The 24990-nt window shown below is 36.9% G+C and overlaps 1 protein-coding gene across 5 annotated transcripts in view; it reads left to right on the plus strand.

The window, feature by feature from the left end:
- PHKB (phosphorylase kinase regulatory subunit beta) overlaps positions 1-24377 on the plus strand; it is an 83688-nt gene extending 59311 nt beyond the window's left edge. For 4 of the 5 annotated variants that reach the window (XM_050903854.1, XM_050903858.1, XM_050903855.1 and 1 more), the window contains 15 exons: positions 522-605; positions 1069-1173; positions 2026-2108; positions 2189-2279; positions 5610-5671; positions 5760-5922; positions 6772-6853; positions 9437-9494; positions 11252-11342; positions 12663-12865; positions 16896-17030; positions 18808-18937; positions 19354-19461; positions 20802-20942; positions 23325-24377. In XM_050903854.1, coding sequence (XP_050759811.1) covers positions 522-605; positions 1069-1173; positions 2026-2108; positions 2189-2279; positions 5610-5671; positions 5760-5922; positions 6772-6853; positions 9437-9494; positions 11252-11342; positions 12663-12865; positions 16896-17030; positions 18808-18937; positions 19354-19461; positions 20802-20942; positions 23325-23462 — 1674 coding nt within the window. In that variant the 3' untranslated portion in view covers positions 23463-24377. Of the gene's footprint in view, positions 1-521; positions 606-1068; positions 1174-2025; positions 2109-2188; positions 2280-5609; positions 5672-5759; positions 5923-6771; positions 6854-9436; positions 9495-10288; positions 10380-11251; positions 11343-12662; positions 12866-16895; positions 17031-18807; positions 18938-19353; positions 19462-20801; positions 20943-23324 lie in introns of all 5 variants that reach the window. The other variant, XM_050903857.1, reaches the window with a different exon arrangement.
- Positions 24378-24990: the final 613 nt, after the last annotated feature.

The raw sequence follows: 24990 nt of genomic DNA on the forward strand, positions 1-24990 counted from the left end.
ATGTAACCCAGTATTAACTGTATCTTCACCTTCATGAGTAAGGTGAAAATCCTTCATCCTCCCAAAATTACTATTAGGAGGAGGGAAGGGGAACTGGTACACCACATCTACAGCAGAGTACTGGTCTGCCAGAAGTGACGTGAGTTACACTGGAAGGGATGACTGACTGTTAGGGAGCAGACTGCTTGCGTTTTGTCGTCTTGCATCTTGTTTCTTGCTTCAATTACATAGCTGATTTCTCTTTGCTGTAAAGATACCTGTTATCAAAAGAACTAGATTTGGTCTTTGAACTGTAGATTTACCAAATCTAGTGTTCTCTCACTTTATTAATTGTTGTTATATATATGTAAGTTTAAAAAAAAAAAAAAAAGAAAAAACGCAATAGACATAATGACCACATTTTATGAATCTTGCTTTCTAATTAAAGCAGCATGCACACAGCTTCCCATGTGAGACGTGGTAGGAGCATAAGAAGGGCTTATATATAGGTTTCCCTCAGTTTTCGTGATTCTTTCTCACAGGCTTACTTCCATTTGGGAGTCAATGACAAATTGGGATTATCTGGAAGACCGGACAGGCCTATAGGATGCCTTGGAACATCAAAGGTTGTTGCAAGCAATGTTTATATTATTGTTATTGATGTATATTTCAGATAAATATTGAATTAGCCTCTGAATGATTTTAAATGGAATTGAAATGTAATTTTATTTTATGCATATATCTGAAAGTCCTTGTAATGTATTTCGCTATGATGAATGTGCATGCTCTGTCTTACTATTAAACTGTCATGTTTCCTAGACATCCAATTACAGTAATACTTGGCCAAAACAGGCTGAATGGTGATGAAGTGAACTGCTTTAACTGAAATAGAATGTAGATCTGCCTACTTAATGAAAAACAAAGTACCTACGTTCAGATACATAGGTTTTATCTGAAATTTTTTTTTAATTCAGCTGTTCTACACTGATTATTACTTTCATAGTTTCAAAATTTTTTTTTCCTTTTGAACTACTTCACTGCTTCAAATATTTTAAAGAAAAAATTAACGGAAGCTTTCTCTCTCAACAGATTTATCGAATACTAGGAAAGACTGTAGTTTGCTACTCGATCATTTTTGATCTAAGTGATTTCTACATGTCTCAGGATGTTATGATGTTGATTGACGACATTAAGGTATTTATCTGTAACTTTTCCTTTGAGAAACTGACAAAAAGAGTCTGTAGAAGAATGAACTGTGAAGTTTGATAAAACAGAAGATTGAAAGGGGCACACTGTATAGTGTGTATTCTTCTAATATAAAAATAAACTTGCAGTTTATGTTGAAAAGTGTATTAAGATGAATATTCTGTCAGCCCAGGACAAGTTCTAGTGAGTATCTGTATCTGACAAAAAACCTCACCCAACAGCGACTGGGAATGCTGTAGTGCAGCAAGCAAATTTTCATTTGTTTCTCGGGGGAAACAAATGTTCTTGGCTGAAGAGAGGAACCAGACTGCTCTGTTTAAGAGAAGTAGGAGAGCCTCACCTGGAGGAAATATCACTCGCCTTTGCACAAATATTAAAAATTGCCTTCCTTCCCTAACTTTAAGGCAGGCGGCAGTGCAAAGCTTACCTGTCAAGTCCCCTGTGCTTGAGCAGCTCCTTCCAGTGCATGGAAGGTGGCACTGGTTATTCCATGCTAGTGGCTATGATTCAAGCCCTGGATTCCCGTGCGTACTTTCTAGGTCATTACGTGTAGTTCAGTACATGGCACTCGGTCTAGTGGTTTAGTCTGTGATCAATATATATGTTAGGAGTATTTTCAGAACACTTGTGAAATAGCAGTGCTTAAAAGCAGCTTATATTCATTGAAGAAATATGTTAGTGGGTTATTAGCTAAGGCTTTTTTAATCTCTTGGGTTTTTCAGTGCTGTTATTTTAAGATAGCTCTTCTAATATCTTGTACTGTGTATTCCGGTACGTTGTGCTTGTGGGTTTGGGTTTGTTTGGGTTTTTTTTGTGACTAACGTATTATTTCTTACCTAGAATGCCCTGCAGTTCATTAAGCAGTATTGGAAGATGCATGGTCGTCCACTCTTTGTTGTACTTATCCGTGAAGACAATATAAGGTAGAGAGAGACAAAAGCATCATGTGCAGTGTGGTATTTTCCTAATTGCAAGATTAATAGAGTTCTGTTTCCAATTTCAGAGGGAGCAGATTCAATCCGATATTAGATATGTTGGCAGCCTTTAGAAAGGGAATTGTTGGAGGAGTGAAAGTTCATGTTGACAGAGTACAGGTATGATGTTTTTCCTGAATGTTGTGTTCTTACCTCCTAGTATTGGTACATGTATTCTTACTACTTTTGTTTTTCATGTGGCTTCCGAGTATTTTATTTAGTATCATAAAATTAAGGAGTCAAGAACCAAGACTTTTGGTACAGTTTTTGTTTTATCTCAAAAGAAACATGGGTTTATTTTAATTCCTTTTGATGAGTCCTTTGAAAGCGATAATCTTCATAGAGGATTTTCAGAAGGGAGAAGGGTTTTTTTTATGTTCAGCAATCTTGTGAAATTACCACCAAAGGATAAATCCACGACGTCAAGCATTGAGGGACTTCTTTTAATTAGGTAATCAACGAGGCGGGGAGAAAAGGTGCTTCACATACATTAAAATTTGTACAAGAACTAAGATGTAGTTTTAACATCTTTGCTGTTTGAATTAATCCTAAAGCAGGAACGTTGCTTCATTAAAATGTGAAGCTTACTGAGTCAGGTTCTGGTTTTAGATACTTACATGTGCTAGTTAATCTTAGTTTACACCTATTGAAGAACCCTTCTTTTTGTAAGAGGGAAGACCAAAGAGGCAGTTACCATTTCTTGTTCCCTGGAAATCATGAATTTGTGGAAGAGCTGGGTCATTTGTAAATTAAATACTCCTAGCTATAATGGTTTAAAATATCCTTGCAATCTTTCAAATATTTATGTATTTCTGCTGGTCACATGTAGGTCACGTAGTCTCTCCTGTTACCACTTACTTTTCCTATAGCAAATGCCATTACTGTCCATGGAAAAACTTTCATTTGTCTACAGTGTTTGTTGTTGTGGGTGTTTTTTAAATTTAACTGCAATGACTTTCTTGCCTTGCATTTGATTAAACTGATGTATTAGCAGACAAGAAATTTCTCAACCTATGTAATGTGTCCTTATTTTAAGCAGTACACTGTTACAGTCGTCAGGGAGTGAACTTCCCCTTCCATACTCATTGACCTTCTGGAAAGATTCTTTTTAAAAAAAGAAAAAAAAAATTAATTAGTAGTTTTAAAGTATTTAAGATGTTGACAGTCATTGGTCTTTGCTTTATTTGTTATCCATTAAAAAAGAGTCCATGGTAAAACTACAAACAACTGTTTATGTGGCTTTAAGGAACCTTGGGGAAAAAAAAAAAAAGCGGTGGTATGAGGTATGCCGCTTTAAAATTGTACTGTGAGCTCCCTGAGGCTTCATCTGTTCCCTGCAGTCATGACTTACCATTGAAAATAGTTAAGATGTAGGTAAGTGATCCGATGCCTGGCCTCTGCTGCTAAGCGGTAATCATATTCCCTGTTCTCTGCGAGTCAGGCACGCACCGGAGCCAGCAGAGGAACCACACAGGCAGGAGTGACAGAGGGCAGGGAGGACTGCTGTCAGCCTGCCTCAGGCTGTCTGCCGGTGCCAGATTAAGGTTGCGGTTGTTTGAATTATTGATGGCGGGTCCAGCACGGGCGATTTCTGCCCTCCCAGCCTTGTCGCTGGTCATCGCCCCTGCTTCAGTTCTGCTGATGAATTTGTGCCTAACTATGCTGTAACCCAAAACTACAGAATGATCAGGTTTGAAAGCAAAGCAAAACCAGATTTGGTTAATAACAGTTAATATTGCCGAAGCGAAGAGCTGGTAACTTTTGTAGGTCGACCGAGTGGGTCGAATCATGTGCAGAAATCACTTCCAATGGATCTGCCATTGAGAGAATCGTTAGTGTAACAGGGCCCTAATACAACTTCATTAAATACAGTTACATACTTGCTCAATCCCCCTGTAGATTTCTGAATGAAATCTATTAAAAAGCCCCCACAAGAATGCCTTATACTTTTTCCAGAGATAAATTCTTACCGCGTCTATAAATACAACGTGCTAACTTCCCCATATGTCAGTACAACATTTTTAATTATGTTTCAGCATGTTGTTAAGATTTAGTTCCTGTTACGCCATTAAGCTAAGGATATAAAAACTGGTTTGGGTTAAACGGAAATTGTCTTGCATCTCTTATTTATTCTTAACGTCCCTTTCTCTTTAGCAGCTTTCCAAAGCCTTTACACCTTTCTTTTACGCTTTTTAGAAATGAATGGTAGATGTTGGTGATCTGTGCATTTACTGGTGGCATACGGTGTGCTTTGTCCATCAGTCTAACTGTAATCTCTCAGTCTTACTGCACAGTTGTCACATTTTGGAAACAGCCTTCTTTCATTATGGGGGAGGATTTGGGACAAGGGACGTGTCTAATTCGTGGTGTTTTCTTAAATAATTCATCTATTCCAACAGAATATATATTGAAGCTGTGAATTGTATTCAGCTGCTTCATTTAGATACATATGTGTAAACGTGCCTTGAGATAGAACGTGTGTCTCTAATTGGGTGAATGCTCTTTCTTCTTGTAAAATATACAAAATGTCATTTCATTTAAAAAGAAGACTTGGAGCTCTTTTCTGATTTTCACCTTCAGTGTCGTCATGTGTTCAAGGCGATACGCAAGTCAAAGAATGAATGACGCTAGCCATAAAAGCAAAGCAGGTTTTTTTATATTCAAATCATCTCACAGTTTAACAGATCAATACTTTACTGCAACTTGTGTACAATGAAAATGGAATTTAGAAGTTCACAACACACACTCAGATTTATTTAGCTACTGAGAACCATCAAAAAGCAATCTTAAAAATGCTGTAGTACAGTATGTTTCCTCTGGAAGTATATAAATCGGAAATTCATATAAATTTGGAGTGAATGAATCGTAATGACTACATCAGATAAATGCAACATTGAATTTCAGGTCTGTAATATTCTGAGACAGAACTATTTGTAAGCTTCATTAGATGTGCAAACTCAGGGCAGGCATGCTTGGCTTAAGGAATGACTACAGAGTAGGAAAAGCTGTTATGTTGTGTTTTCCTGTGACATCACTGAGACTGACGGGAAAACTACCTGTCCTTCAGCGATCCCTGAAACAATGAGTGTTATGATCCAGAACATGGGTATCATGCAGGACTCTGGGGCATGCAAATCCTTGATCTCCGGTGTTTTCATCAGACCCGTTTTTTGGGAGGGGCTGGACACTGCTTGATTAAGTTGTACATTGCCAGCAAAAGAACAGCAGAATGCCAGCAAAAAAGAGACAGCAGCCCATAGAGACTTCTGCTGTCTTAAGCGAGATCTTAAGAAAGAGGAAAAATACTCTGAAAGTGTAAAGATATTTGGAACTGTAGATAAAGAAACTACTTTCTCAATGGAAACCACCAGCAACATACTGAGATCAAAAGACAACTATAGTTACGTACGTTTCTGCATCTTTTTTGATTTTTTCAATTTTTCATTTCAGACCTTAATATCTGGAGCAGTTGTTGAACAACTTGACTTCCTAAGAATCACTGAAACAGAAGAGTAAGGCTATGTGTAAATAATAATGATGAAGTATTTGATAATTAAAATATTTTCTGAACTATGAAGAAATGATACATTTATTTTTCAGGGCTCCTGTATTTAAGAGTTTGGAGGAGTTGGATCTTCCAAAACATTCAAAAGTCAAGAGACAGTCTAGTACTCCAAATGCTTCTGAACTTGAGCAGCAACCAGATGTAAATATCAATGACTGGAAAAACAAGTCAACATATGAGATCCTGCAGAAACTTAATGTAAGAGAACTTGATACAGTGTAACTTCATTCTCACGAAATGAGAAATTGTGTGGTGGTATTCTTTTTAACAGCAGCCTCCTTAGATCACCATGCTTAGTGTCACGGTTCAATGTTAGTAATATAGCTAGTAACATAAAATGTCTGATGTTCCTCTTCGTACTCAGGGAATCTTCCTCTTGACAGTCCTTTATCTTAACATCACAGAACTTTCTGGCCCTTCATGCTGTAACTGTTGGCTTCCATTTCTCCCAGCTACCCAAATCTTCTTCTGATAATAAATGGCCATCTGGAAGGAGATCCATTTGTCATGTGTCTTATGAATAGATATTTTATTGCTAGACTAAAATGCAAAAGACTTCAACAGTTGGTATTCGCTCGGATAGACTGCTAACTTCTTAGTGATACGAAGGGGAAGTTCCAATCCGGCATTTATCCCGTGTGTAGAAGAAAACTACCAGTAACTGTTTCTAGAGCCAGTGTTCGATAGGAACACGCAAAGTATTCTGCTTGGCTCCCTATGTCGGTTCCCTATGTCATTACAAGCATTTCTGCTGTAAACGACAGGACCCACGGACAGAAAATCAGGAAACATTTCTGAGGCCAAATTATTACAACTTGATTTGAACCATGGAGAAGCCTCTGCAAGCAGCAGTGGCAAGGATACAGCATACATAGGGTATAAAATAGTTGTGAAGTCCCCTTAAAAACAAAACTTGTAGACTTTTTTTTTTTTTAAATTAAAAAAAAGCCCTTTGGTTTCACTTGAAATTTTTAATAGCTTTTCTGGTTTTGCTTCACTGAAAATCTGAAGGCTATTTGTGGTTCTGTTGTTGCTGTTTTTTTTAAGGACTGCAATTGCCTAGCAAGTCAAGCATTACTCGCCAGTATCCTGCTTAAAAGGGAAGGACCGAATTTTATCACAAAGGAAGGTAAGAGCTGCTTTCACTTGACTGTTCTGAGTATTTCAGGAAGCAGCTGTATGTTTAGTTGTAATGAACATGAATAATGGCCATGCATGCAAGCAGTTGTGTAGCTATTTTCTTTGCCATTTAAAGCAATTCCTGCATTAAATGGGACATGCAAATTCATAGCGTGGTGGGGAATGAGCTGCTAAATGTATGAACTCTTTTAGATTGTTTCTAGGCTGGTGCTGTATCTGGTTGTAGACTTGAACACAAAGATATAAAAAATAGGGCATTTGACCTTGTAGAGAAAACCGAAACTAAAGACAAGTTTGTGTGTCTGTAACAACCTGAAATGTGTGAAGCTTTATACTGAATTTTTATTTTACGTAATCAGACTTTAATTCAATATTTAAATTGATTTAAATTCACGTAAAATAATTAAGAAGAGGCTACTGAGGCTTGTGGCTTTTGTGCTGCAAGGTTTGGTGGGGTTTTTTTCCCAAAGACTGCTTATTAGCTGCCTTTGTATATATGAATACTCCTCAGAAAAAGAGGAATGTTGAGATCAACTAATATTCTGTTAGTTATTCATCAAGCAGTGTAACTTACCACCTCATGTTATAGAGCCCCGCTTTGTAATTTTGATGACAGCTGTTTCTTGTGACGAAGAGTTGTCACTGACATAAATACACATTATATCCATATTGCTATATTAAAAATGTCATGGAAGACAATGTAAAGTGGAATAAAATTCACTGACTGATACACAGTGCATTGTTGAAATACAATGTGAATCCAAAGTCATGGTCGGAATCTGAGCGTTAGGCAGGCGTAACCTCTGCAGCAGGCTTTTTCGCCACTGTTACCTGTACTGTTGTCGGGCTTCGAGAGCCTCAGTAACTTTCTTTAGTCCTTTTTAGGTTGTGTCCTTTGCTCCGGAAACAACTTGGCAGACTTCCTAAGCTTCCTCTGTAAGCAACCAGCATAACCACCTTTGACCATTAGATCATGATGGTGAACTTAAAAACTCTCTTGAAACCATTTAGGTCAAAAAAAGTACTGTTGTGCCTCTGACTGTTCAGAGCTAACTTGTATAGACCTTTTTGTGCCATCCCATACGAAAGAGTAGATGATGATAACCTTTTTAATATGTACCTTGCATTGAACAGTCTGAGTCACTGACTAAAAGTTCCTGTCCTCCTACGGCTGGAGATTACTGAGACTGACATTAAATAATCACACAAGCAATAAAACATAAATCTAAAAATAAAAGCTGAAGAACCTTGGGTGTTCCAGCTGACAGGCACAGGCTATGATTTTGTGAGTCAACTTCTGCTACTGTTGTTGTTATAGATGAACTTACTGTTCACCAATAAGTGCCTGGCATGAAAAACACTGCCATTCTAGCTGAGAATTTAAAATCTAGAAGCTAAATGAAGTCTAAATAACAGAATGTTTGTCACCACTTTTACCTTTAACATAATGGTCCCCACTTGACCCCTGCACGGTTGGAGATGTCGGTATACTAAGTTGATGCACTGTGATCAACTACGGGCTGACAAAAGAATGGTATCTGTTCTGTTCTGATTAATGTAATTCATGTACTTCATGCCTTCTCTGAATCCTGGACTACCTGCTTTGACTTAGAAGCAGTGCTCTTCCATTTCCTGCCCTCCCTTTTTTGGGTCATGTCTGTACAGCACGATGCTACCTTAATACATAACACTTCACAAAATGTTCAAAGAGAACACTGGGTTTTGGCACACAGAAAATCAGCTTGGAGAAGGGCAGTCGTAAATCAGTAATATAACATCTCATATATGTGTCCAGTACCCCCGTTGTACTTTGCAGCAGTGATAATTAGCTTCACAAGAGTAGTGCTGTAATGCACCAAAAGCTACCAAAGCTAGCTCCCACAGTCACTCAGGTATCTTTGTGGGTGCCTTATTGTGGTTATTCAGGGCAGAGCCGCAAAGCGGTGAAAGATCCTCTCATTCGCACTCTCCCAGCTTCCTGTAAAATGAAAGTCTCGTGTCCCACATGATTAACCAGGTGATCTATTGTTCAGATACCAAGTTGAAAACAACTCGTGTCTTGGATATCAGCTGTTACAAACTTTGTCCACACGTAACAGCGCTTCAGTGAACTACACTGTCAAGCACAAGACTTCCCTGTTGCTTCTTGTAGGTTTTAGCTCAACAAAGAGGCAAGACAGTGGAGAGAGTATCTACATCCTGTATCCAAAACATAATCTGCAGTTTGAGGATGTACCTTACGATGGGAATACGCCTTCATAGGCCAAATCTGTACGTAGATGAGTTTTCCCCAATATATTGCAAGAATAGGTGATACAGGTCTCTTTGTAGCACGAGCAGCAAATTTAGCTGAAATCTGGTTTGGCTTCTTGCATAGCAACATACAACTGGATGATAGGGGACTTGATCGCATCTAAATTTTAGCTGTTAAGCACAACAGGTAGGTGCTTTACTAAAGCTGATTCAGAACTGATCTCGTCAAATTTACCTTATTACTATTAAATGAAAACCTGTGCATCTTTTTTGCTTGTGTTTTGTTTGTGTTTTGTTTTTTTTTTTTAAATGCATTTAGGTACTGTTGCTGAGCATATTGAAAGAATCTATAGACGAGCTGGCAGCAAAAAGCTCTGGTTTGTATACATATGTCACGTTCCTTTTGTTTTACACCTTTTTTTTTTTCCCCCTAATGTGTTTATAGAGAGTAAAGCTGGATCCTTATGCACTTAAAGGGGAAACAAAGGACAGCTTTACTGACAAAACTGTATTGGTTCATTGCAGCTGAAGATCTGGTGTATAGTACTTTAAAAAAAAATTAAGAAGTATTTTCTTACTGTTATTTTTTAAAATATAAAAGAGTAATAAGCTGGTTTTGCTATGAGTGCTATTGTCGACGTACAGTTCTCCTTAAATTCAAATAATGAGAAAAGAATACTAATATTTCTTACAGGGCATGATAAAATATTATCAATAGCTTTCTGTAGCAAGGCTGGTGATCAAATATAAATCAGTTAAGTTGATACACAGTTTGTTTATTGCCCCGACATAACTTGCTTTGAGCCTGACTTTGTCACAATAAAAGGTTTCAGCAAGTAGGTTGGTATTTACATGTTATTTATTAATTTCTTTGCCCTGAAGCTCAGTAGAAGCTTCATTTCTTTTTATCGAAGAAATGAGTTGAGCCTGTCCTGAATTCTGTTCTCTCACTCTGAAACTATTCCTAACAGATGAGTCTGTAAATATAAAAAACTGTTTTTCATTTTAGTCTGTTCGTACAGTTAAATGGGCCTTTGCCAATAATAAGGTAGAACCAAAATACCTTGGTGGTATTTTTTGTAAAGAATAAAAATCAAAAGTATTTTTAGAAACAAAATATGTAAACTGTTTTTCATTTCTCTTCCATGATTGCCATGTGACATACATATAGGTTGGTGTTACGCTACAGTGCTGCATTTGCACAGAAATTTGCTTCTTCTATAGCCCCACATATTACTACTTTACTGGTACATGGGAAACAGGTAAAGTGCCCAGAAGTCTGAAGTGGAGCTCCGTGAGATTTTTTTTTTTTTTTGCTCATTTGCATTTTGATAGTATCAGCTAATGCATTTTTGAAATGCTTTGCTCTTGATCTTAAGAAGTGCGTAGCAGTTTTCACAGGAATCGACATCAACTGTTTGAATTTTTTACTAACACTAGAGAATATTACAACTCGTTCATTATCTCTGTGGATAAATGATTCTTAGTAGCCTCAAAGCCTGTGCTAGAAAAGCTCACATACGGGTCTACTAGGTTTGTATTTTGTCAGGAAATTATTATTAAAAGTATTTGTACCTTTAACCATCAACAGGATATATGAAAAAATGTTTTTCCTAGAAGTTACAGCTAGTTTTTAACCTAGCAGTTTACACAAGTCTCTTCTTTTCATGGTACACATGCGAAATATTACCTCAGCATGGAAAACAAAACAAAGCCTTGGTGTTACGTGTTGTACTTTCTCTTGCAAAATCTTTCTAACTCTTCCTTAAATAGACTAAAAAATTACCAAGGTTATCTTGCAAAATGATAAAAACTTCACAAAAGAGAAGCTGGTATCTCTTAGCTGTCTGTTTTCAAGATGACGCTGAGAAAAGAACGACAAGCTTTTTATGGAGCTGGTAGTTTAATGAGTTCTAACTAAATTTATTTTTGATCCATTAACCTATATCTAGACTAAAAAATGAAAATCCATAGAAGATTACATAAAAGCTGATCCAAATTCCACTTTATAAATCATGTATGTGTTTACTGAGTGAGTTTTGAGATCTCTGCTGTGGCAGCCTTTAAACTTATATATGAATTCATTAAACTAGCTTTCGATATGTAGTGGGATTGCTCTGTTTTCTGCCCTCAGGTCTGTTGTGCGCTTCGCAGCAAGTCTTTTAGGTAAACTAGTGGACAGCCTTGCACCATCTATTACTAATGTTTTAGTTCAGGGCAAGCAGGTAAGTCTTTACTCCTCAGAAATGTATTAAGGAATGATAACAGAGAAACTAAATAAATGGGCTTTTTAATTTTGAAGGCCTCTGATGCTTCTTTTAAAAGTACCCAATAGCTTAAAAAATCCTTACTGAAGAAGAAAACTCCAGAGAAAATGAATATTTGCCTATACTATGGGCTAATAAATTTACTTTTATTTGATGACAGAACAATACTGAAAAGACAGTTCAGCATCTAGATAAGAAAGGAAGAGGCATGATTTACATAACTCCTTAGGTTTTATATATATGCCCTCTTATTTCAAAAAAGTAGACAGAGCCAAGTGATAAAGCTGCTTTTTAAGACTGACTTAATGAAGATGTAGCCACTTTCCCTGTAATTGAGCATAAGACAACAGCTGGGTGGCAGCTGAGCAAAAAGTCTTTCAGGATTTTATTTTTTTGTTCCAAACAAAGCTTAATCATCATTAGTTTCTTCCTTTCCTAAGGAGGACTTTTCTTTTTTTTTTTCCTCCCAGCACAATAATTTTAATTAAGTTCATGAAGAGCTGTGTCCAAATAATAGTAATTGAATATTACGTATTTTTGTATTAAAAGATGTGTATGTGTATACTTACCTATATGCAATGACAGATTTGTCTTTGTCTTACTCCAGACTGAGGTCTGGGTATGTGCTTCTGGCGCTACATAGCTATAGAGTAAGCCGCACTTGCATGCAGCATGACTTGAAGCTGTTTATTTTCAACTTTTTAACCTAACTTGCCTTCATTGATCCCTTTATAATAATGATCTTTATTATAGGAGAAAAATTAGTGTTGCTGTGTTTTACTGACAGTAGACTAAAAGCAAATCAGAATTTTAACAAAATTCCTTTTTTGTGGTTAAACAATCCAGTACCAGCAATATATTTTCCTAAAATGAAGGCTATAACTTTTAGGGTGCTATTAGAAATAAGAAAACAAAACTATGAATTTAATTCTGAATTTTAAGTGAGCTCTGCAGCTGAAATGTCAGAAATGAAAGACTATCTAAACCTAGTGTACAGTCGTGATTATACAGCCAGTTTTGAAACCAAAGCAGCGGTCTTGTATTTTTATTTCATTTGGAAAAATAGATTCCATATTTACTGTGGTCTTTAGTGAATTTTGTTATTTTAATAGCATCCAACTAACAGTATTAAAAAGCATCACTCATTGACATAAAATAATTTTCGTATTGTGAAATTTTAACAAGAAAAGCACAGTTCATGAAGTTGCATTTCTGAATTGCTTCTACGGTGCTTTTATGCCTGTCCCTATCTTCTGAATTGTTTTCAATATACCGTAGGTGACACTTGGAGCTTTTGGCCAAGAAGAAGAAGTTATTTCTAATCCCTTATCCCCAGGAGTGATTAAGAAGATCATCTATGAAAAATGTCATTTACAAGATGAAAGAGAAGCTGTAGTTCAGCAGGAACTTGTCATACATATTGGCTGGATCATCTCAAACTCACCTGAACTTTTCAGTGGCATGCTGAAGATACGGATTGGGTCAGTAAAGTAGCTGTTGTTCTTACTACTAGTATTGCAGAGGAACATACATACTTCAACAGAGATTGTTGCTACATTGCAAAAAGGGTTTATGTAAGATGATGCAGCAAAACTTGTATACTTCAATCTTACATTTCTAGGAAGCCTGCTTTAAATTAGTGTGCCAAAAACGGCCACACAACTAATCTCAAATGTGCCAGTCAACAGCATGAAGTGGCGGAGGGGCAGTCCTTTTAATAGCCCGTTTGGAGCTTTCCTACAGCTAATACAGTGATCTACAGGATTTTTCAAAGCTTGATCCCTATCATGTTAGGGCTTTAAAACCAAAAACAGTGTAGTGGGGTTAGATGCATTCTGTACAGCAAATGAGCAGTGGCAAGTGTGCTGCCTCCAGGTCACCCTGTCCTGTCCGCAGCCAACAGGCAGAATGTTCTGCCTGGCTCACCTAGTGGCCAAGGAGGCAGTGACCAGCTGGCCAACCAGACTGTGTGGAGCTCTGGCACAGACACGGCGAGCCTCCCTTAGCAACGCAGTGGGTTGAAGGGGTTGCAACTGGCCTCATAGCCATACCTGAAATAATGAAGTATGCACTCGGGTGCATTAGTGGTGCTCCTGAGACAGTTTCCTACCTGGCAGCAGACATACAGCATGCTGGGTGCCATCCAGAGTTTCCCAGTTGCAGAGTGGATACAAAATCTGCTCACAGTTTGCTCTCTCTGCATGGACAGCAAGGCAATCTCTACAGAAATCTTTTTATCATGCACTAGGTACAGGTGTGCTGTGCATGCTTAAGGCTGGTAACTAGCACGAATTTCATTATTGGTAAACATGTGATGTGGACACAGAGTCCTAGAAGCATAATGGATCACACCAAACCAAATGCTGGTTCTTCCTTTACAGTGCCCCACAGGTAATGTAGATGCACACAGGGTGTGCTGCTGCCTGCCCACCTATCAGGCAGGTTAGAGGGACGTGGCTGGAGGCTAGGGATCTCCTGTACTGGCAGGGAGGGAAGAACCAAGAGGTAGAGAGGACAGGAAGAGCTTTTACTGTCAGAGACTTTCAGGACTTGAGGAAGGAGGAGGGAAAAGTGCAGTCTAGGATTAAGGCTCCGGGGTGAGGCCTTGAAAAGCTTTTTGCTTACTTGAGCAGTCACCTATGTCACGTAGGTTTGGGGCAAATGGGTGAAGGGTAGAGACTGCGTAAATGCATAATCCAGGAAGGATGCAGCATGAATTTGATTCCCTTCTGAAACCACACGATTCTCCTCGAGGTCAATTCTCCTCCAGGTCAACATAGGCTTCCAGTTGCATTCTCTGGTTTCTAGTAAGTGCTCAGTTCATGATCTAGCCTTGTCTAAATCAGTCTTAAAAGTCTGGCAACCATGAGCAACAAATCCCTTGGAAACAGTGTTTCAAGGTACTTAAACTCTTTCTTTTTAGAGTTTCAGCACAATCTGCCTAAAAAGATAGCTTGTTCTTTTAGAGTGCTGTCTGTACTGGGGACTTCAGGTAATAAAAGCCTTCTGCAGTTCAAAAGAATTTACCATTACAGCTTTTCCTAAAATATTTTGAGGCACCGAGGTATACTTCTGATAGTCAGTGACTCTGAATATCTGATATGTGGCATAAAGAAGACATTGTTCAAGAGCAGTTCTCTACGCAAAAATACTTAACTGCCACGGTAAAGAAAAACCTGATTTGTCCTATAAGGTTGCTAAAAATGTCTTTTTGTTCTTCAAAAAACCCCAAAACAATCCCCCCCCAAACTGAATAGTATCCTTATTACACACGCAACACTTCTTGACTGTTCATCAGCCACGTAGTTGTCCAATTCTGTACTAAATAGGTTAGTCTAAGCTATACATAGCTTAGGAACCACAAACCTGAATCAAGTTTAAAACATCATTTACCTATTGGATTGTTCTGTTTAGTTCTTTGATAAGGTGACCTACAAATAGTCTGTGCTGGAGTGTTATCATATTCCATGGTATCTGCATTTACTTTGCTATCTACAGAAATTAATTATTTTTTCACATTTAGGAAGAGACAGATGCATTTGAATAAGAACTTCTTTGAAGAGGCCAGGTGCTACTGACTGAGATTTACAGAATTAGTGAGCATGCTTTAAAATTAGAACTTAAGTGTTCCATCTTCCATATCTTTTTCATAGAGAAAATACAGCATTTCAGCACTGGAGGTAGATACCAGCAGTCCTTTTTCTAGCACACAAGATTCATGCTTGCACTTCAGCAGTACATTCCAGTAATCATAAAACCAAAAACTTTTCAAATCACCTGCATTACATTTAACTGCAAGTACATCTTGCAGTTTTTACACTTTTACACTTAAATACCTTTTCTGTACCCTCTACAGATCCATGTTACTCCTCTTTCCTCCCCTTCCTCATTCTCTGTAGCTAATCCTTTTTGCAACTTTTTTTTTTTTTCTTTCTTCCAAGGTTAATGCTAGAGATTCAATTTCCTTTATTTCGGTGTTATCACCCACTCCAGTGAGCAAAATTAACCTTCTCGCAGAAACACCATTCCAGTTTGATAATGATTTGATTTAGTGTCTTGTTATTGATTTGTTTTCAGGGTTTCATGTTGAAATAGATCAAGTTCCTGACAGCCCTATTACTGTAAAAACCTCCAACCAACTGACTTCTACCCACCTCTTATCAGTGAAGAGTTCGGTAGGAGGTCCGCTCTTGACTTTGCTGTGTTTTGTAGGCCACTGCAAAGAGAAAATACCAGTGAATGACTTCCACACAGATACATTTGAGTCATCAGTGAAAAAAAGAACCAATTCCTAAGCTAGTTGCGTTTGTTATCTTAGTAACAAGAGAAGGACGCTATTCACCCACCAAAACAAATAAAAGTAGTGTGTTCTGGACAATGTAATATGTCCATGTTGCCTAATATTCTCTTGTATCTTGCACCTTCAATGAATGGTCTGCGAAACCTCAGATTTAAAGCAACGTTGAATCAGTTGGCCTGACATCTCAGAATTCTGTCTCGTTACTAAGAATCTTTCAGAAAAGATTGTGACTTGACTTACATGAACAAAAGCATTCTGTGCCTTGTCGGCTAAATAATGAAGTGCTTGTGGAACATGGCTATACTGATGACGAGGTAACTCTCTTAGGAACACTGCATTTTTTGGTAAACAGAGTAAGGCTCTTTGATGAACCCAGACTTGATCAGGTGTTATATGATGGACTGTTTGAAGAAAAACTAGTTAAGTTTCTTTTCCCTTTTGATAGTAATACCTACTTGAACTGAAGCAACGTAGATGGTAAGAGACTGAGCTCCACGCTCAGTTATCTTGCCTCAGATGTATGTATACATTATTTCATCTTTGATATTATATTAGAGGCTGTAGCACTGTTTCTATATGATGTGCAGAATAAAATTCAGCATTTTCCTTCAATAATTTGCGAAGTTCTGCCTCTCTGATACCTAAGGCTGAAAAATCTTCACTGTTGCCATACTTTTATTTAATCAAATCTTTTCAAAAGGGAGTAGCAAAAGAAAGAAAAGTGTGATAGACTGCGAAAAGGAATTTCAAAGGCTAAAACTATAAATAAGTCCTGAAGTCTTTTTAAATGTAAAATCATTTAATTTTTATGGTTTTTTTAACACTCATCAGCAAAATGCATATACTGTCAGAGCATAATTTTAAGTAGGAATTTTAACATCAAAAGGCAGGTAAATGTTTGTCTTAATGAACATGGGACGTAGGGGAATATGTGGTCAAATATATCTTCCCTATGAAAAGCATGCTTCACAACCCATTTCTTACAATCTATGCATTATCCCTTTCAGTTTGTGTCACATTGCAAACAAACACAAAATCTGAGGAAATTCCACAATACAGTAAGAGTAGTATTTGTTTGGTATTTTATGCATGTCCTGACAGCCAAATAGCAGAATCATGTGGAATTCTTATGAGCTATTTTATTAGCCTAATTTTTCATCTTTGGAAACTGCGTATTTAATCAATAAATGTATTCCTCCCTTTTACTTCAGATGGATTATCCATGCTATGAAGTATGAACTGAAAATCCGTGCTGGGGATATGCCAGCCAAGGACTTATACCAGATGTCCCCTAGTGAAGTGAAGCAGCTTCTGCTGGATATTCTTCAACCACAGCAGCAGGGGAGGTAATGAGATGTGGGGGTTTGTGACACCTGTTTTCATTCATAATACGCTGTTCAAGTAATTTTCATTTTTTAACTACTTTGTATACATATGACATCACCAGGCATCTGCAATCAGTAATAGCCTTTTTTAAGGAAAGGGAGCAAAAATGCACTTTTTCATTCTTTTGCCTGTGCCCAGGTTCTACAATTGTTTCTTTTATATTGCATCTTCCCTTTTCAGCTTCATCTTTGTGGAAGTCTCACTTTGTAGTAGTAATCTCTATACTTTGGCAGTAACGTGAAGCATTACATTCTTTGATGTGGGGAAAGGAGCCAAAAATTACTCAATACCGTCTCCTTAACTTGTAAGAACAGTCTGTCTGCTGTTCAGTGCCTTCTTTCTTCTAGCTTATTATGTGAATTAAGAACAGATGTTCTCTAGAATTCTCAAGATAGCAGTGCTGCCTGAACTTATAACCTAGGTTTCTCTCTGCAGCGTTTTCCATTAAATATTATGCTATTTAGGAAACAATTTGGTTAATCACAGTAAGCAATTCAAGCACCATCCTTCATTAGAGATCTTACCTGAGTTGTCACAGTGCCTTCTGCTTTTGATTCCTTTAACATATGATAGCTGGGTCAGCAAAGAGCACTCTGGTTGATTTTCTGAGGATGAAGATTCTTTTTTGGGGGTTATCCGAGTCCAAAAGCTAGCCAGCATATCCTTCAAAACTTCCTACCTTTAACTTCTTCCTGTACAGTAGTACTAGCTCATTTTTCCTTACCCGTTAGTGACTTGTTTTTAAAAGTTCTCTTCCTGCCAGGAAATACAGAACACTGTCTCCTTGCATTTTCTTTCTGTAACAGTTTTTCCTACTGTTGTAATTTTTAGAAAAAATCTCTGCTACTGTGATACCGTATATCACTGCCAATTAATTTGTCATACAGGAAGGGCTAGTGGTATATTTACCTCCCTAACAGTCTCAAAAAATATGAAAATTAAATTCCAGACTTCATGGTTGTAAGTAAAAAAAAAAAAAAAAAAAAGGTGGGGACGGTATGCTTCTGAAGGCACAGAAATTTGTAATTTATGGAGAATGTAACTCAGTTTGTTCAAAGCTTTAGTTTAACAAAACCATTCTGTTGAATTTTCTACATTTTCAGGCCACTGGTTTTTCTACACACCATCATAAAAAACCTGACCTTCAGCAATCCTGCTAAAATGCATTTTCCTAACCTGGCATTTAAATTAGAACGATAGGTGTTTCTAATCCATTATCTATTACATTTTGTATTTTATAGATGCAGAATTTCATTGAGCTGTATTTATGTAATGAATTGTTTTGCCTATTGTAGTATGATAAAACAAATTTTAATATTATAGTTAATACTAGTTTTTTTCAGTGTGTATAAATTTGGCTGTCATAGCTATCACACAGTGACTTCTGTTTTATGTATGTTTTAGTTTATGGTGACTTAAATTGATTAGACATGATGAATTCAGGCTACTACTGTGACTGTACTGCACTGGATAGATTTCACATTTAATTCTTTTCCTCCACTTACATAAAGCACAAACACACACGTAAGAATAACATTCTAACCTCTATGCTGCGCATCCTGATTTTGTTTGCTTTAGAGCATAACTTACCAGAAAGCACAACATATACTGCGTATATATCACTAATATGTATTTGATGTCACCGGTTACCTTACTGGCTTACACCACAGAACATGGCTTGGTTCTGCATCTGTAACAGTTTTTTTACTTCAGGTTCTCAATTTTCTTTGTCCACAGAGGCTGGCTAAACAGAAGACAGATAGATGGTTCTCTCAATCGAACTCCTGCTGGATTCTATGATCGGGTGTGGCAGATCTTGGAGAGAACCCCTAATGGTTTAATAGTGGCAGGGAAATTTTTACCACAGGTAAAACTGGCAGAGATGCTCAGTTATTTCTGCTCTACCTGACTATTAATGGTGAATTATTTTATCGTTAATGTCTATTTTATGCCATAATGTATTACTTAGGGTAATTTGTTCCTGTTATGATTTAAAAAAAAAAAAAAAAAAAAAGTATTTTCAAGTTTTCTTTTTGGTTCTGAGTAAAATACAATTAGAATAGAATGGAAGTCAGTTATTTCTATTAAAACACATTTATAAAAGCATAAGTCTAGAAGACCCTTTCCAAGTCATGGACTCTGAAATCTGCTCCCTTTTTGATCCTGCAGTGGTCATATTTCTTAGTTGAGTATTATTTATTCAACAAGCAAATAGGCTCTACCTGGGGGTGGTTTTGATTTAATGCAAATGGTCTTTGAGTAAACGTGTTACTTGTTTTTCAGCAACCAACCTTATCGGATATGACGATGTATGAAATGAATTTTTCCCTTCTAGTTGAAGATATGCTGCAAAATATCGACCAGCCGGAATATAGGCAAATTATTGTAGAGGTCTGTGGCCTACAATGAATGACATTTTATAATGTACAGGAGTATGTTACAGCTCAAAAGAAAAAAAAGTAACCGAGGCTCAAATATTTGAAGAAGTAGCATTTTAAATATAAACACTTGCTTCCGTGGTTTCTCCATAGACTTTGTATGACTGAAACAGGTTCCTGTTAACATGTTCAGAATATACTAAGTTCTTGATGTTCTTCCCCTTTAGCAAATAGATAAAGCTTAATGATAGTGCCAATACAATTAGGTCACTGGAGGTGAAAACTAGTAAGAAAAATAATTCCAAAGTAGCTTTCCTTCAAGTCCCTAGCCCATGCCTTTTCCTAACAATTTTCTAGGTCTAGGGAAAAACTGCTCTAAAATACCAGTTTGCCCTGCGATAGATTCTTCTTTCCCATTTTGCTGAGGCTGTCTAGTAAGTTGCTTTATGCTACTGAATCAACTAACTTCCAGTTTCCTTATGTTCCCATACCTAACAGTAAAGCAAGAGGCTGTTTAAACTCCTTCCCCACCGCTACACATAATGTATACTTTTTGAACAGATCAAAAGCATCTGTATCATTGGTAACTGACATCTGTGCTGTCAGCAGCATTCATTGTTAGTTCCCAGGTATATGCCTCTGGTGCTTCTGAGTATTCCTCCACAGTAAAAATAAATCCCTCTCAGTTCTGGCTAACAACTAATGGTCATGCTGCTTGCTGGAACATCCCCAATTTTTTCTAAAAGATAACACAATTATCAAAACCCAAAATGACCAATATAGATTCTACTGCCCACTTGTAGTTATTACAACAGGTCACTCATCATGTTCACCTTCCTATTTTAAACCTCTTTCAGATATAAGGAATGTAAATTCTCTTGAGCAGAGACTTTTTATTGGTGTCTATTGACTTTGGTTTTTTTATAAACTTTGTCATAGTACAGTTATACCGTATGTGATTATGCCTCAAAACATCAAATGCTGAGGTTCAGTGTTTGCTGCTTTTCACCCTCTCCATTGGCTCAGCACCGGCATTTGTGCGGCCATACAGTGAACTGAATAAACTGGAAAATAACTTCCCTGGCTCCCTGCAAAGTTAGGTGTTCATGTCAATCATTTATGCAGTGCCCTTAACTAGGCAGTCACCAGAAATTGTAACCTTTCATAAAAGCTGGCTTTTTCAGCGATTCTTTTATCAAAGTCAGAATTCTATTATCTGTGCACTATTACCTGCGCCATTATTAAATGGCTTCCTGCTTGAAAGAGGCATATGCAATTATTAGCAGTGCTTTTATGTAACCTGAATTTTAAAAAATCAAATTTCAAGTCTTACAGTCTTTTTCTGCCTTCTAGTTGTTGATGGTTATATCTGTTATTTTGGAGAGAAATCCTGAGCTAGAGTTCCAGGACAAAGTGGACTTGGACAGAGTGGTGCAAGAAGCATTTCACGACTTCCAGAAAGATCACAGCCGTCCAAAGGGAGCTGAAGAACAAGTGAGTAAAATATTACTGTCTTATAGAATTTACCATTCTTATTGAAGTTAGTTATAAATGTTAATTCTGTGCGGTTCAGAATAAAAAGCAATTGATAGGAGTTCAGAATGGACACAAATAGGAAACGAGTATACCCAAGTGCTGCCTAAGTCTGCAAAGAGCCTATAAGCAGAGATAAAAGATGCGCACTTCCTTTATTGCTGAACTGTGAATTCAAACTGGTACGGTAAGGAGAACACTCACAGTGTTACATAGCTCTGAAATGAGCGTCTGGGTAAAGCTGAAATAGTTATAATACTCATTAAGTATTATAATAAGGGAAAGAATTAATTAGGGGCGACCCTAGAACAGAGAAGAGTTAAGAATAACAAAAAGAGAAAGAAAAAACTAAAGCTCAGCAAGGAAGTATGAACTTAGGATCTTATGTACACAGATACTAAGAAAAATTTAGTAACCAAAGAACTCATATTGACAATACTAATGTAAGCACTTGAAATGCAAAACTGTTCTTAGCTACTGATTTTTGTGCTAGAGTTGCATTCATGACCTAGCAAGCTTTTAATCTCTAAGGCTTAAAATCCAAATAAATGAAACTTGATCATTAAGTAGCTTTTAAGATTTACTTCACTAGGATTTTAGGTTTTATGTTTTAAAGGCCTCTAAATATTTTGGTGCCTCAAAGCTCTGAAATTCTCTAATAGAGCCAGGTTCATGGAACTTGTTGAAGGAGGAAATATGAGTAAAGCAGTGGGACAAGTCCCTGTGCTACTGAGGATGATCTTCCTCGCTCTGTCTGGCGTTTTATCGTGCACAATATATTCGGAGATATCTGTGCTAGCTCTGAATAATCTATTGATTCATAACATACTGATATGCAACAGCACTTCCTGTTGCTGAATTTAGCTCCTTGAAAAGATGAGGAAGGATGTGCCCCTTAAGAATTCTTTCAAAAGTTTCAAGGTTCACTTTTTTGCCACTACTTTTTTGTAATAAGATTTGAAAGCGAGCCAGATGTCCAGCCTTAGCAACATATCACCTTGCATAATACCTTTGTTTTTAAAAGGACACAATTTTCTTGAAATTATGATTCTTTTGGCCTGCCTATTTTGGAGGGTAATGACTCTGTGGTTGCAACCATAGCAAAATCAGACTTACCATCCACACAAATTACTATTAAGTGCCAGCTCCGCACAGTATCTTGAATATGCTACTGACTTCTGTGACAAGCTGGAAATCCCCAATGGCTATAAACAGAAAGAAAAATCCCATGCAAAACCCAATTTTTACTGGTGCTGCCCTAGCCTCTATTGAAGTGATAGATTTTTTTTTTTTCCAAGCCCAGATCTACTTAGAATGATGCCTTTTTGTCTCTTAGAATGAAATCCCAATTTATAGTTGTGAATAGTATCTTTAAGATTGTTGTTGGAAATTTCAACTCCTTACATTAAAATTTTCTGGAACCTGACTCTCCCATATTCCCAGGTATATGCCCTCTGGCAGTTAACTGTAGCCTATTTAGGATTGTTCTGATGATATTCTGTCTCAAGTTTTCCTAACAAACGCTGCTAAAAACTCCTAATTTGTCTGAACTATGCTCTTCCATTAAACTGACTTGCAAATATTTTGAACTTTGTTAATTCCCTGTTAACATGTGATAAACGTCAAAAGTATTTTCTCCAGTAATTTCAAACACACCCTAAAACTACAGAAGTCTAATATTTTAATTAATATTTAATTATTAATCTGCCCTTGATTTAATAAAAGTAACCAATTTTCTGAATTAAAGCATTGAACCTTTATTATAGCAGCCAATATACAATTTGAGAATAATGATGTTAAAACATCTGCTTAACGGTGCAAAACAGGTGCTCAGTGAAGGACACCTATTTTGTTGATCTGATTAATGAATTAGTTCACGTGCTACCTGTGGTTTGGTTCTTGGCTTTCAAAAAAAATTTTTTTTTTCTTCCAAATAAATCTTTAGTCAGTATCCCTACATGTACACCTAAGGACCTGGCTCACAATCACACTGTGGTAGCACAGTAAGTTACCACATAGTAATCATCTAGCTGCATGTTTTAAGAGAGCAGTTGTTCTCTGACACCTATTTAATTTAAAAAACTATTAAGAAGGTGGTATCTGTACAGGACTGGAAAATCCAGTAAAGAAATATATGCAATGCAGCTTAGTACTCTCTTTTCCACATGTTCAGATAAGTATATGTGGGAGACTTCTGAAAATTGAGCAGAATTATACTATAGCTTCAGAGTCTGAAAAACACATTTGCATTTCTAACATATTTGTGATGTGCCTCTTGTTTGCCTGTGTTTGGCTGCTTTACATAATCAACACTAATGGAAACGTCTTTTCCCTCTCCTGCAGGATGACATGACTGCATTCTACAACACTCACCCAACTGGAAAAAAGGGAACATGCAGCTACTTGAGTAAGGCTGTGATCACTTTGTTGCTGGAAGGGGAAATGAAACCAAGCAATGATGATCCTTGTACCATTAGCTAAAGCTTGAAACACAACACAGGAATTGTTGCTTTATTTAGTGTTCTACGTATTTTTCATGCATATATTAAAATACTGTTTTGAAGAGTAACCCTGGCTAGTAATACAAATGCATACTACCCTTTGCTGAAAGAAGTGCCATTAAAGATACTAAGTGCCACCTAATTTTTTCCTTTCTCAACTATGCAGCATGAAACTCTGAGCACATGAAGTCAGTCCTATCATATTTGATTAAGTTGAATGGGATTGTATTTATGATCTTAAATTATGCATTTAACATAGTTGGTAACTTCAAGAGAAATGCAGTATGAGATTTTGTCTTTATAACTATTTATTTATAATTACAAACAAGTTTATTGTAAATTCTAAATGAAAGTTAGAAAATACCGTAATTAACATGCATACCAATCAGTGTGCAAATATGAAAATTGGAATTTTTTTTTATTATTCTACATACAAATTGGGGGTGAAGGTTAAATAGTTGTTATTCTTTAAAGCTTTTCTGTATCAGTTCAATTGACAGCATACATTTAGTTTGGATTTTTTTTATTTACCAGTTGATAACTTGATATACAGGTTTCATCCTAATAGAGCAACTTTTTATCTCTAGCAATAAATATCACTGCAGTTTCCCAATTGTTGTTTAAACACCTATAAGTTAACAAGGGAAATGTATAGTAACAAGATAAAAGTTTGTTTAAAAAAAAAGGGGCAAACAAGCTGTATTTAAAATAAACATCAATGAAGAAAAAACTTTGTATTATTACATAAGTTATCAATGCAGTAAAGAATTCAAGATACACTTATTTATCTCCTAAATGTGTGAAAACACTGTATGCTATATGCTTTATTTTAGTGAAAGTAATAAAAAGCAAATGCTTGTAAAAAAACCTGTCAATAAAAATACTTTAAGTTACATGCAAAGACTCCTGTTGACTTTAGTGGCAACCTTTAATGTGCTACTGGAACAACCCTGAACGGATCATTGAAGTGCTTCTTTTAGCAGCACAAAATATACTAAAGCTTTAGAACTGGTCCTCAAACATTTTGATAATTAAGTAAGTTAATAGTGACCAGCTACAACTCAACTGTCAATAAATTGTTGCCATATTGATATTAAAGGCAGGTAGTTTAACTCAGAGGGCAAAACTACTGGCAAAAACGATGGAGTGAATCTGGGCACAAGAGGAGTATTTATTTGAACACACTTAAGCAGTGATTAGTACTTCCCTGATTTGCAGAACTTCCCCAGAAATCATAGAATCAATCCTTTTCAAGCCAAAATGGTAGAAGAATGTGTTGTTGAAGGAGGACACTGAAGGAGGACACTAAACCATTAACAAATCTCTTGTCAAATGATGTGGAGAATGAGTAAGCTTGGAAAAGCTAATTTTGGGCTGAGTAGTGGTCCTACTGTTCTTCCTTGCTGTAACACATTTATCGTTCAAAGAATAGTGGAGAGGCGGCAGGGGTGACAGGGAAGGAAAATCCAGAAGAAACACACACTAGTTACTCACTGTTGGGTACATTA

The sequence above is a fragment of the Gymnogyps californianus genome, chromosome 12, assembly GCF_018139145.2.
Source record: "Gymnogyps californianus isolate 813 chromosome 12, ASM1813914v2, whole genome shotgun sequence".
NCBI lineage: Eukaryota > Metazoa > Chordata > Aves > Accipitriformes > Cathartidae > Gymnogyps > Gymnogyps californianus.